This window comes from Hyperolius riggenbachi, chromosome 5 (assembly GCF_040937935.1).
Source record: "Hyperolius riggenbachi isolate aHypRig1 chromosome 5, aHypRig1.pri, whole genome shotgun sequence".
In the NCBI taxonomy this organism is placed as follows: domain Eukaryota; kingdom Metazoa; phylum Chordata; class Amphibia; order Anura; family Hyperoliidae; genus Hyperolius; species Hyperolius riggenbachi.
Genome location: NC_090650.1, coordinates 251,101,466 through 251,114,935, shown reverse-complemented (window position 1 = coordinate 251,114,935; position 13,470 = coordinate 251,101,466). Strand labels below are relative to the sequence as shown.

At 42.9% G+C, this 13,470-nt stretch overlaps 1 protein-coding gene across 1 annotated transcript in view; it reads left to right on the top strand.

The window, feature by feature from the left end:
• Positions 1–12,686, top strand: part of BCL2 (BCL2 apoptosis regulator) — a 222,840-nt gene extending 210,154 nt beyond the window's left edge. Inside the window, exon 3 of the mRNA XM_068236776.1 lies at positions 12,381–12,686. Coding sequence (XP_068092877.1) covers positions 12,381–12,515 — 135 coding nt within the window. The 3' untranslated portion in view covers positions 12,516–12,686. The remainder of the gene's footprint in view (positions 1–12,380) is intronic.
• Positions 12,687–13,470: the final 784 nt, after the last annotated feature.

Genomic DNA, 13,470 nt, shown 5'->3' with positions numbered 1-13,470 from the left:
AGGATGTGGCGGTTTACCTCTGCTGAGACTTCTGAAGTGAAATACAAGGTAAAAAGGGCAAATTTTATTAGCTTCAGAGTCTCTTTAAACAAGTCTAGTAAGGTGACACTTTTAGCGCAAAGTGCGTAACGCTATGGCAGATGTTCCCAACCCATGTGCTGCAACACATTAATATGTCGCGGCAGCCTTGGGTATGTGTCGCTGTTGCCGCTTTACATCCCCCTCCGCTCTGTAGTATTCATTCCAGATGGATGACATCATCGCGGCGGAAGGGTCTAGTACAGAACACTCTCCATGCAAACTGTTTGTGGAAGCTAACATCCTCCATTAATGGTAATTTCATGCATCTGCTTTGAATGCGGAATAGGTATTCAGCCTATAAATAAGGCATTGCACACTAGGGCTGCACGATTTCTCGGTTTTAAACCAAAACCGCGGTTCCTGTGAAGACGATTTTGGGATCGTCTGGATCCGGCGGTTTTCGGTCTTTAGTGCTTGGCCGCATGGCCATTATCCGCCTACCGCAGCCGCTGTGCCGAGCCACAGAAGCAGTGCATATTTATTGATGTTAATGAGCCGGGCAGCGGGGGGTGGAGAGTTCAGTACAGAGCGGCACACAGCTTCTCCAATCGCTGGATAGCAATGGAATGACGGAGTCAGTAGGCGGAGCTGTACGCTCTAGTACAGCTCCGCCTACCGCTGCCGTCATACCATCGGTATCCAGCGATTGGAGAAGCTGTGTGCCGCTCTGGACTGAACTCTCCTTCCCCCGCTGCCCGGCTCATTAACATCATAAATATGCACTGCTTCTGTGGCACGGCGCAGCGGCTGTGGTAAGCGGATCATGGCCAGGCTCGGGCATGGCCGCAACGGCGTACCTACCTACCTATACTGCACACTTTACTAGCTGTACTCGGGCACTACCCATTCATACTGGGCACTATACTAGCTATACTGGGGCACTCTACTAGCTATACTGGCGCACTACCTACCCATAGTGGGCACTATACTAGCTATACTGGGGCACTATACTGGGGCACTACCTACCCACACTGGGCACTATACTAGCTATACTGGGGCACTACCTACCCATACTGGGCACTATACTAGCGATACTGGGGCACTATACTAACTATACTGGGGCACTACCTACCCATACTGGGCACTATACTGGGACACTACCTACCCATACTGGGCACTATACTAGCTATACTGGGCACTATACTAGCTATACTGGGGCACTATACTAACTATACTGGGGCACTACCTACCCATACTGGGCACTATACTGGGGCACTATACTAACTATACTGGGGCACTACCTACCCATACTGGGCACTATACTAGCTATACTGGGGCATTACCTACCCATACTGGGCACTATACTAGCTATACTGGGGCACTACCTACCTGTACTGGGCACTTTACGAGCTATACTGTGGCACTACCTACCCATACTGGACACTATACTAGCTATACTGGAGCACTATGCTAGCTATACCTGAGCACTATACTAGCCACACTGGGGCAACTAAACTCCCTATAATGGGGCTACTATGCTAGCTATGCCGCTGCACCCCAGTCCCCCCCCCCCAAAACCCTCTGCGCACGACACTGTACACTAGGACAAGCCAAAGCTTTCTGACAGAAAAATCGCAATTTCAATTTTTACCCAAAATCGTGCAGCCCTATTGCACACCTATGCTGTTGGTCATTCAGATGCAGCTTGTCTTAGGAAGAGCTACCACCTCTCCCCTGTTGTCCAAGAAATTTACGCTTACCTAATGCCAGCATCACATCTCCCCACCTAGCACCCCCTGCCAGCATCACATTACCCCCACCCTGCATCCCCTACCAGCATCACATTACCCCCATCCTGCATCCCTTGCCAGCATCACATTACCCCCAGCCAGAACCCCGTGCCAGCATCACATTACTTGCAGCCAGCACCCCTGCCAGCATCAAATTCCCTCTACCTAGCACCCCCTGTCAGCATCACAAAACCCCTACTCAGAACCCCACACCAAAAATTAGATCATGGTTTATTGATATAGCAATGGAGTTATGGTTGTGTTTGTTGAAAATTGGGCCACATATAGATGTGTGCAGGTGGAGAAGGGCGTGCGCGGGTTATCATGGGTGTGGGCAGGGCTGGGTCGAGGCAGCGGCGAGAGAGGCTTCGGCCTCAGAGCGCAGTGAAGGAGGGGCACACAACTCACTCAGCTATCATTCCCCTATCGTGTTTGAAGCAGAGATAAATATGAAAAGGGGATACATGGCAGTGATTGCAAGCCAGATAACGAGAGATTAAAGGATACCCGAAGTGACATGATGAGATAGACGTGTCTGTACAGTGACAGGAAGTGACTACAGTGTGACCCTCACTGATAAGAAATTCCAACTATAAAACCCTTTCCTAGCAGAAAATGGCTTCTGAGGGCAAGAAAGAGATAAAAAGGGGAATTTCTTATCAGTGAGAGTCACACTGTAGTCACTTCCTGTCTGAGTCAGGACTGAGTCAGCCACTTACATACCTGGTATTTAACTCTTTCAGACAGAGAAAGAAAAAAAAGGAACACAGCATACGTATTTGTGTGCTAGGCACTGTACATACACATGTTTATCTCATCATGTCACTCTGGGTATCCTTTAAGGTGTTGTGGGCTCCTGTGGCACCTCTGTCTACTAGCAATCAGTGTGTGACGGCTGGGGTGGGAGGGATGGAATGGCGCACTTTGGTGTCTCAGCCTTGGGTGCTGGAGGACCTTGTCCCAGCTCTGGGTGCGGGCATTCGTGGACATTGGGACTTGCATACATAGGCGTGTGCATGGACGGCACTGCGTGCTGTCTGTCAATCAAGACCTTGTTTTTTCAAACTGGCCTAATTGACTAGTAAGCAAAATAAATGTCTGTGTGTTGTATCCAAATCAGGATCACCTGAATATGACTAGCAGAATTCTCGAATCGAAAAAAAACAAAATAAATTGTATGGTGTGTGGCCACCTTTACTGTGGGTGCACCTGACTGCGTTAAATGTGACCCAGGTGAGGCTTGGAAACATTTTCCAGATATAATCGCAGTTTCATTCATCCTGATAGTCATATGATCCAAATTTGTTTGCATATTGCACCCCAGACTGGACATTTCTGGCACAACTTGGATCAAAGAGGACTTAAGTGATTTTAAGTCAGACCCTAAATCAGTAATTCAGGGCACTCATTTTTTTTTAATCTTTTTGTCAGTTTATATATAGTCATTCTTTTAAACACTGTGCAAAAAATGTTTCAACCGTACATATAGATTACACTACAGTGTGTGTAATACACGTGGTCAGTGGAGATTATTATTATTATTTTTTTTTTTACTACTTTACAGATATGAAGTGAGGAATTCCCATTCTCATTCACAGTCTGTGCAGTGCTTCAGTCAGCACATTCTTAACCACAAGGATATCCTGTCCAGCACAGAGAAGGAAGTAATGACACTTCCTATCAGCCAGCTGTTCTACTCAGGTATTGAAAGGAAGTCTTCAGTTCCTCATCCCAGCCCTGCCTACCACCCACACACAACTTTCACAAGTACAGGAAGATACTCTACATTTCCCCTTTTTCAAATGATCAATGAATACCATTCTTCTGTCTGGCTTTACACAATCCTAACCACATTCAATTCAGACTTTGTTAGTTGCAAGCTGCATTGTAAAGTTTAAATGTAGGTTAGAGTTCAGCCAGACTGGGCACAGAGTGAGTGTTGGAAAAATATTTATGTAAGGGCCTGTACACACTGCTGTGCTTTTAAAATCGCATGCGATTTTTAAATCGCAAGCCTTCATGAGAATAGGAAAAGCGCATCGCCCCAGTGTGTACAGGTCTCCACGATTTTCATTATTTTTCAAAAGACCTTGCGATTAAAAAGCGCGTGCGATTTGAAAAGCGCAGCAGTGTGTACAGGCCCTAAGCATGATAATTAAGTGCACAGCTTCACATCAGGACTGTTGTAGAACCCTAGCTTCATGTTAAAGGAAAAGTTTCCCGCCAAGTCTTGTGAGTGTGCCGATATTAGCTGCTGTCTGCAGTGTGTAGCAATAGGTGATGCAGAGGATGCAACCGCACTGGGACCCTTGGAACAGAGGGATTCGCTAGGGTCCCTCCCTCAACCACAGTATTAGCTTTTCAATGCTGCTATGCTGGTAATTATCACTTCTGTATATGCTTTAAATAGTGGTAATTATTAATGAACTGTTGCCCTCCCCTGCATACACTGTCTCTCATACTGTGGATGTGTTTGCCAGTTACAGGTGCGCCATATGAATTGTTGTGCCAAATGCTTGAGGGGCCTCATGTAAAAGGCTCAAAGCTCCTTGGTTACACAGCTGGCTGTCGGAACCTTATGATGGCTTTGTACACTCTATGTAATGGTACATCAGTTCTTAGAAAATATGTGTGTTAGGCCCTTTATGTAAGGAAATATATACTGCAGGAAGCAATCATAACCAATCAGAATACATTTTTTAGTAATTTGACTTTAGTAAAAAGGAACACTGTGAGTGATTACTGCTTTTTGGCTTTTGTTATACTAATGCGGTATTAGCTATGTCCATAATTGAAACCGGTACCGCAGGCGCCCATGTTAATAGCCATGATTATACAGCTATAACAGGAAATAATAATAGCGGGCACTGGGGCTGCCTGCTATACTCTATACTAATTACAGCTACAAATAGTGGGCACGACCAGGCATTACATACTAGTTGGGGGGGGGGGGGGGGTGTTGGCATTGATATAGGGAGGTTTCAAGAGAGAATGGGGGCAGGTTAGGACATTGTAAAGCATTGGTAAAAATGACTGATATTTTACTATTGTAATTACATAGAGCTTAAAGTGTACCAGAGCTGTAAATATAAGGGGAACCGATGCTTACCTGCTGCTTCCTCCTGCAGCATAAACACATGCGCAGTAGCTCAGATTGACGTGACTGAGCCAATAACCGGGGCTGATCGCGGCTGAATGGCAGACCGCGGGAGGACGGCGAGGGATTTGCACGTGTTTATGCTGCAGGAGGAAGCAGCAGCGGGTAAGTATCGGTTCTTCTTATATGTACAGTACAGCTGGTTTCCTTAACTGAGAGGGATATGGATGTTTCCTGTTAAACAATACCAGTTGCTTGGCAGCCTTGCTGATCTCTTTGGCTGCAATAGTCACTGAATCGCACACCTGAAACAAGCATGCAGCTAATCCAGTCTGACTTCAGTCAGAGCACCTGATCTGCATGCTTGTTCAGGGGCTGTGGCTAAAAGTATTAGGGCCCGTTTCCACTTGTGCGGTGGGAATCGGCGCGGTAAAAATTTGCATGCGGATGCGAATTTCGCATGCCGTTATATGCAAATTCACATATGATTTCACATGGATGACGATGTATGCGAATTTAACCATGGCAGTGCCTGTGTGCTTTTCCATTGATTCCATGCAAAATCGTATGCGAAGTCGCATGAATATTCACATACAAATACCGCATGCGAATTCCCTATTAAATACATTGTATGCGATTATTTTTGACCACCTGCTTAGATCTTGGTTTATCTGCAAGCTCCTGTTCCCTGGCTTGCATCTGTATCCTGGGGTGCTTGGGTGTCAGTTTTGCATTGTGCTTAGGGGGTCAGAGGATGAATCGTAGGTGCTGCTGAGGGTGTATCCCAGGTGTTGAGTTTAGTGTGAACACACTTTAATAGGGTGGCAACAGAATAGCACTATAAAAGGAACGCTATTAATATGGGCCTTTGTTTGAAAAAAGAAAAAGGGGGGGGGGGGGGTGTTATCTGCAAGTCATACTGTTATGAATTTTTTCTTTTTTAAGTAGGGGGTCAGTGTATCCATCATTATATACAGTATATATTAACTGATTTGTGTTTTTATTTTCCTTTCAGAGTAGCAATTTGTGAGGAGCTGGTGTGACCAAGGCCTCTTGCATTCTACATGCGATTTTGATTTTTTTATTCAATGCGATTTTTGATTCCGAGTAAAAAAAAAAGTACTGCATGCTGCTACTTTTTTAATCAGAATCAAAAATTGGAGTGTATGGAGTCGCATGTAGTGCGCAAGAGGCCTAAAGGGAGGGGGGGGGGGGAGGGTTGATCCTGGCAGATTTATGAATTGAGATTCATGGCAGATTTATGAATTGATCTGCTGCACGGTGGTTGTTTCATATTGGATGCTGTAGGTTTGATAAATCTTCCCATGTTAAATAATTATAAGATACAGTATGACTGTGTGTGTGTTTGTGTTCCTTTGTGCGTTTAGTTCACTTTGGTGTCTTGTATTCTATTAACTTGTAGTGTACCTAGCAGAGCATGTGCATTTTATAATCTTTAGAGTTTGCTTCTAGTTTACATTGCTTATTTGTTTTCTGTACTGTAAGAGATAGAAGCTAGTCGTCAATGGATAAAAGATACTGAATTGTGTATAGATTCTGGTATTGAACCGTATGGCTGGTTTCGTGTATCCAGAAAGCATTGTTAAGTAGTGATAGTTATTTGATTCATACAGCAGTACCTCGTCAATTCACAGCACAATCTGTCTGTCTGCCTGTCTCACATGTGTGCATCTTTCTTAGAGGCTGTGTTCCATGCTGCTGCTGCAACCACAGCCCAATACCTAATCAGCTCTTCTGAACACTGCATAGCGAAATCCCCTCATGTCACAGGCAATTCAGACTGTTTAGTCTGTGAAATAGAAGATAAAGGCCAGGGTGGTGTGGTCCTCATACACGGTTTTGCATTCAGGTTTTCAGATGGCTTTTTGTATTGTAACCTTTACCTTATACTGGTATGCACAATTGAATCCATATGCTCAACACATTGTAAACGTAAAACATCTCAGTGCAAAAGTGGACCACAATACATATAAACCTATAAAGGAACGTCTGTTTCTCATAGGGGTCCATTGATTTTTGATACTTTCCTGCAACTGCCAGGTTTCTGGTGCTGCTTCAGCATATAAAATCTAAAAAGCCTTCACATTTTATTGAACACCTGTGTTTTTTCCTTAGTTAATATACCAACTTCATGCAGGTATTTAGAGGAGGAGGTATACCCAAGCATATAATGATAACCTCCAAAAAGCCATTTCTTTATATATATATATATTTATATATATATATATATATATATATATATATATATATATACCAAGATATAATATTTAATTTTGCTAATGTAATCTAGGGCTTGTATTTTTTTTTTTCGCGGGGGGGGAGGGGGGAGGCTGTGAAGGCTATATATAAATCTGTGCATTTTGTGAAGCTTCCTGCAGGCCTATCATATAAGATTTACTGTCACTTAATTATCTCCTTCCATAGCATGTATCATAAATATTTTCTTTTCCTTTTGAACTAGTTACCCTAAGCAATGTACAGAATATTAATTGTACCTTATGGTTGGTTGTTAATATTAATGGTGAAATGTATGTTGCTCATTAATTGCTTTATATTTGGAACAAGTATGAGATGTAGGATGATCAGAGAATCCATTCCCATATTTGTTTCCAAGCTCACTGCTGTAGGCGAGTAAAGCATGCTTCATGCCGGGGTCTGTCTGTGTGATAAACAACTAAAGTGAGACTCATAATTGCTGTGTGCAGGAAGAAGACATACATAATGGAGGTGGGCACATTTATAGTTTCATACCGCTATGAGTTTCTAAATTTTTCCAGAAGTTCCGATTTCTTTACCTTCATTCACTTTGTAACCAGCTTACCCTCTTGTGTCAACACGTCCCCACCAGCCCCCCCCCCCCCCCCTCGTCCTGTGCTTCGTGGCCCTCTTTTCCAATAACTCACATGGCCTTGACCACGCGCCGAACCTTGCCGCTCTCCTGCATAGCGTCCGGGCCGTCACCCTGGTTACTTCCGGCATACACATCTGACATCATGAGATGTGCATGCAGGAAGTAACCATAGTGACGGATGGGGCGCCATGCGGGACAGCGGCGAGGTTCGGCACGTGGATTGTTGTGCTATAGATAACATGTGAGTTGTTGTGCTATAGATAACAATTAATACAACACAACAAAACCAATCAAGGACAACCACAGAGATGCAAAAAGGCGATGGGAAACTGTGTGTTAATGATTACTACTATTCAAATTAACTATAGAAGTGAATATTATCAGCACAGAACCCAGGGCTTCCTCCAGCCCCTTGCAGCTCACATGTGCCACGCCGCAGCTCCGCGTACAGCCTCCGACCCGGGGTCCCTGCTGGTGCAGAGGCCGATCTCATCTAGTGCACCTGCACGAGAGCCGCTGTCAATCAAGTTCATGTTGTCTGCGGTGTACTGCACAGGCGATTGACAGCGACGCTGTGTAGAGACAACCTTGAGGTCAGCCTCTGCACTGTGCGAGGACCCCGGGCCAGCGGCTGAGAGCAGAGCAGCTGTGGCGTGGGACATGTCAACTGCAAGGGGCTTGAGGAAGCCCCGGGTAAGGAGGGCGAGAGTGGCGGGAAGGTGGGGGGGGGGGGTTGCCTGATGACTTTAAAGCATACTTGAACTGTGACAAAAAAAGATGATTTTTACTCACCTAAGGCTTCTTCCAGTCTCGTAGTCTTTAAGGCTTCTCAGTGTCTTCAGGGTCCCTGCCTCTGTCTCCCTCAGAAAAATCTCTGACCTGTCTTGGTTTGCCGGCTGCTACTACACATGCGCGGTTCCGTCTGTGCAACTCCATGTATTGCAACCCAGAGATTTTTCTGAGAGGGACAATAGTACAACAAAGGGAATCCCAAAAACACCGAGGGGCCTCAAAGACTATGGGGGGCTGGTAGAAGCTCAAGGTAAGTAAAAGTCATCTTTTCTGTCCCAGTTCAGGTGTGCTTTAAATGATACCTGAAGTGAGAGGGATATGGAAGCTGCCATATTTATGTATTTATTTTTTCAAACAATACCAGTTGTCTGGCATCCTGCTGATCTTTCATGGTTTAGTTATGTTTGAAATCACCCACCGGTACTTATCCGTTAGCCGGGCGCATCCGGCAGGTGGCGCTAATTACTATTCCCCCTCCAGGCCGACATGGATAGTAGGGAAAGATGTAACTCTGGTGGAGTTTTGTCGTCACCTGCCGGATGCGCCCGGCTAACGGATAAGTACCCACCCACCAGAAGCAAAAAGTCCACATGCGTGTTCACTTGTTTAATTCAGCCCATCACATGAAGTGGTTAAAAACTTTTCATGCGTGTTGCATATAATAGTCCGCTTTGATAAGCCTTCCTGTTAGGTTTTACCTAAAAGTAAATCCCTTCACTATACCCATGTGCTGTATGTAGTACATATCTCCAGCTTTACAGTGTTCCATCGTATCCTTACACAAAATCCTTACTACTTATGGATCCTTATTCTTTCATTGCAGCAAACTAGTCAGTGACATTCGCCTTGTCATTGTGGGACTATGCAAAAAAAAAAAAAAAAATTCCATGCTTTTTGCCAGCATTTTTAATCTGAAAGGAAATCCATAGATACCTAATTGTCAAAGAGCAGCTGAAAATGTTCCACTCCCAGATGTGCTTCATGTAATAATCAAGCATAACATAATCTGGAAGTACTGCAGACATGAAGTTAATTAGACAGGAAAGAGGAGGCCAGTAATATTACAAGTTTCCATTTTCATCATAAGCCAGTCTCAGTGCCACAGCTTAGTGATGATTGAAGCACTCCATGTACTCTCTTCTCTGTGTCTGTATCCATTTTAGTGATTTAGAGCTGAGACAGTTCTTTCACACCCTCTGCTGGTAATTCTGTGGCTTAAAGTTTGCAAAGGCTGGAACCTGATGAAAGGTGCTTAAAATAGGATGGCATTTGTTTTATGCTCGGCCTCTGACACCTCTTATAAGTAAACCTAACACAGGAGAACATCTGACCTTTCAATTATGTATTCACTTGATTTAAGTTTATCTTTGATCATATGCAGCTGACAATAAGAAAGTTATCTGTGCTGTCATTTTACATGGGAGACCTAAAATTAGGAAAGCTACGTCATTGCATACAATTTCTTAATTTGCTCCAAATAAATCTCAGGCCCTGTTCATAATAATTCTGCATGTCAACTCACTGCCCATATAATTCTATGGGCCTGTTCACAGTAATGCGTTGTAACTGATCACATTATTCTAACTCGCTACATGCAGGCTTAGTATTAAAGTCTATGTGCAGTTCACAGTCATTATAACGCGTGCGTTATGCAACTGACCACTGTGAACCTAGCCTCAAAAGAGTGGTTTTATTCCAAAAAGATAATTAAGCTCATAGATATAAATTGGTCTAGAAAGTCACTGGTGGTTAATGAAAGAACATACAGTGTAAAAGGCCATAAGTTAGTTGATGGAGCCTACTCTGATCTGAGGCCTCATTGATTAACTTGTGGTCTTTTGAGGTGTACCTGAAATAAAATTTAGAATGATGAAATAAACCTGTATAATACCGGTATAGAATTAATCCTACTTAGAAATTGTTGTCATTCATTTTTCACTTTAAGGGTTTCTAGTCCTGTAAATCACAGCCTTTCTGTCCTAAATGCTGGGAATACACGGTTCGTTTCTCAGTTACTCGATTCGCCTCTCGAACGTTTTTGCTGCTTGATTCTGCAGTCGATTCTCTTATCTTCCGCTCGTTTTTCTTTTCTTTTTCCATTCACTTCTATCAGAAATCGAGTGGCGAAAGGATCGGAAGGAGATCGGACATGTCGGAAATTATCTATCGAACCATCTAATCACCTCAAAAACAAACCGTGTATTCCCAGCATTCGGCTGCAGTGCAATTGTCCTTATAATTAGGGGTCATAACATTTGTGTGGCTGTGATGAGCATTCTTGGTAGAGGGAAAGAGATAATAAATTCAGTAGGTCATCATTACTCACTTTTTATTTCAACAGTTTATTTTCACTTCAGCTTAATTATAAGCTGTACGTTCTTTTATATTAAAGATATCTAATAAACTTATGAATTTTATATTTTTAAATCTGAACTTTTTTCTTTAACTGCTTATTGTTTTAGGACATAGACTGTACGTCCTAATTAGTGCTGCTGTAGGTTTTAGCCCTTAGAATCTACATCCCCCATTAAAAACCTCCATCGCACGCCTCCATGCACGGTACTGTGAAGTGAATGATTGCTGCTAGCAAATAGCAACAATCATTCAATAAAGTTGGGCAAAAAAAGTTTTGCAAGTTAAAAAACAAAAAAATTAAAGTGACAAGGTCTCAATAAAATAATAAAAAAAAGATTTACTGGAATTTACGGTAAGAACCGTGGACCACAAACCAGTTAAGGGTTGGTCTAGATGGGTGGTTGCGGTTTGGTTCCCGCCATCCACAGCGCTCGTGGTTAAATTGCTGTCCATTCAATTGAATGGGCAGTGCCTGTAGTTTATCATCATTTGCGTGAACTCTGTGTTTCGAGCCCGATTTTTCCGTCCTTTCAACTGGCCCAGGAAGCAACGTGCGGCTTCCAGGTTCGCTTACTGGTGCGTGTCATTCTGTGGAGGTGAGAAACATCTGAACTCGCTGGAAGATGTCAAATGCTTTTCTGCATGCTTGCAGAGAAACATTTTACTGACATGTCGGCAGATGTGTGTGATCCGGGCCTAAAACTATTCATTTGTCTTTCAGTTGGAGCTCATTGTTAAAGTGTTACTCAATACTATTGATCTATTCTGTACCATTGCTGGTTACTTTTTGATTTAGGCTGAATTCACAGTGGTCGCATGCATTATGAGTGTGAACTGCAATGGAAACTGGACATAGACTTAAAGGGAACCTGAACTGAAAGGGATATGGATGTTTCCTTCTAAACAATAACAGTTGCCTGGCTTTCCTGCTGATTTCTTTGACGCAGTATTGGCTGAAGCACACACCTGAAACAAGCATGCAGCTAATCCAGTCTGACTTCAGTCAGAGCACCTGATCTGCATGCTTGTTGAGGGGCTGTGGCTGAAAGTATTAGAGACACAGGATCAGCAGGAGAGTCAGGCAACTGGTATTATTTTAAAAGGAAAAATCCATATCCTACTCAGTTAAGGTTCCCTTTAAATGCAAAGCTTGCAGTGCAACTGATCACTGTGAACTAACTTTAATTTTTCCGGTGGGCTGTTGTTTAATATCTTAATTGTCTTGCTTTTTTAGCCATTTGCACATACCAGGGCTGATCTGTAAGGGCAGGTGCAAAAAAAATGTAGGTTTGATAGTTGTTTACAGTTTTAATAATTTTAGCTGTTAAAAAAAAAAACGACAAAAAAAAGATATTAATGCCAATACAATCTGCAAATGCATCAAACTATTAAAATGTGTTCAGTTATTTTTATGTATGAGAGATTTAATTCTACTTTTTATTATTTGTTACAGGAGGCTTTCATTGATCTGTATAGCAGCAGTGTCCGTCCGCCCTTTGACCCTTCCTGGCTCTCCATCAAGACCATCCTAAGTATTGCCGTTGTTGGAGCCTGCATCACTTTAGGAGCATATCTGGGACACAAGTGATGGACCTTGTGGCTTCTCATCGGACGCCGCTTATTAAAGAGGGACAGTTTGATATGTAAAACTAATGGACCAACTGTCAAATCAGCTATGACTGCCAAAGGAGGTTTTGGTTCTTTCCTCCAAACTTGATTTCTTTTGTAGTTTTATTTATTAAAGTTATTTGCATTTGAAGCTAAGCCTCACCATCCTAATATCTTACCTGTAGTGCTAAAAAAATGAACTATGTTCTTGTCACTTTAAATTTATTTCCCCTATTTCACTCTCACGATCATGCACAAGATGTTTGAATTGCAAAATGTTGTTGTTTTTTTGAAAAATGCCTACACATTTACAGATCATTCAACTGAATTTAAAACTGACTAAAAGGCTAAAACTCCCTAAAGGCTAAAACTCCCTTTGACAGTTTTAGATATTCCTGACAAGTTAGGCTACGTTCACAGTGGGACGTTGCGGAGCAGTCTTGTAAAGTCCTATAACGCAGCTTACCGCACTGCAATGATAAGCCTATGGGGCGTTCACAGTGCAACGTTAGCGTTGTATTGTAACGTGTAGCATTATGGTAACTCACTGCTTTCAGTGCGTTACCTCTAAATGCACACATTACCAGGTACAGGCAAGCTTTACTGTACTTACTGTATGTGACGGTAACACAGCATTAATGTGCGTTACCACCTTTTTTGTTGCGTTGTAATGCTGCATTGTGACTTTAACGTCGCATTGCAATGCGTCGTCCCACTGTGAACCTAGCCTTAAGGATCTTTGTTTTCCTGACCAAAAATGTTTTTAGAAAGACATAACTGAATCTTAAATTGGCATACCTGAAAGGATAGTTAAGTAGATATATGCAAAACATCGTCTAGGTAAAATCTATTATTTATTGTTTTGTTTTTTTTTTAATATTGAATGGGGCAGCTCCAGTAAGATCACTTTTGCAGAGTAAGAACAGATGAGTGCA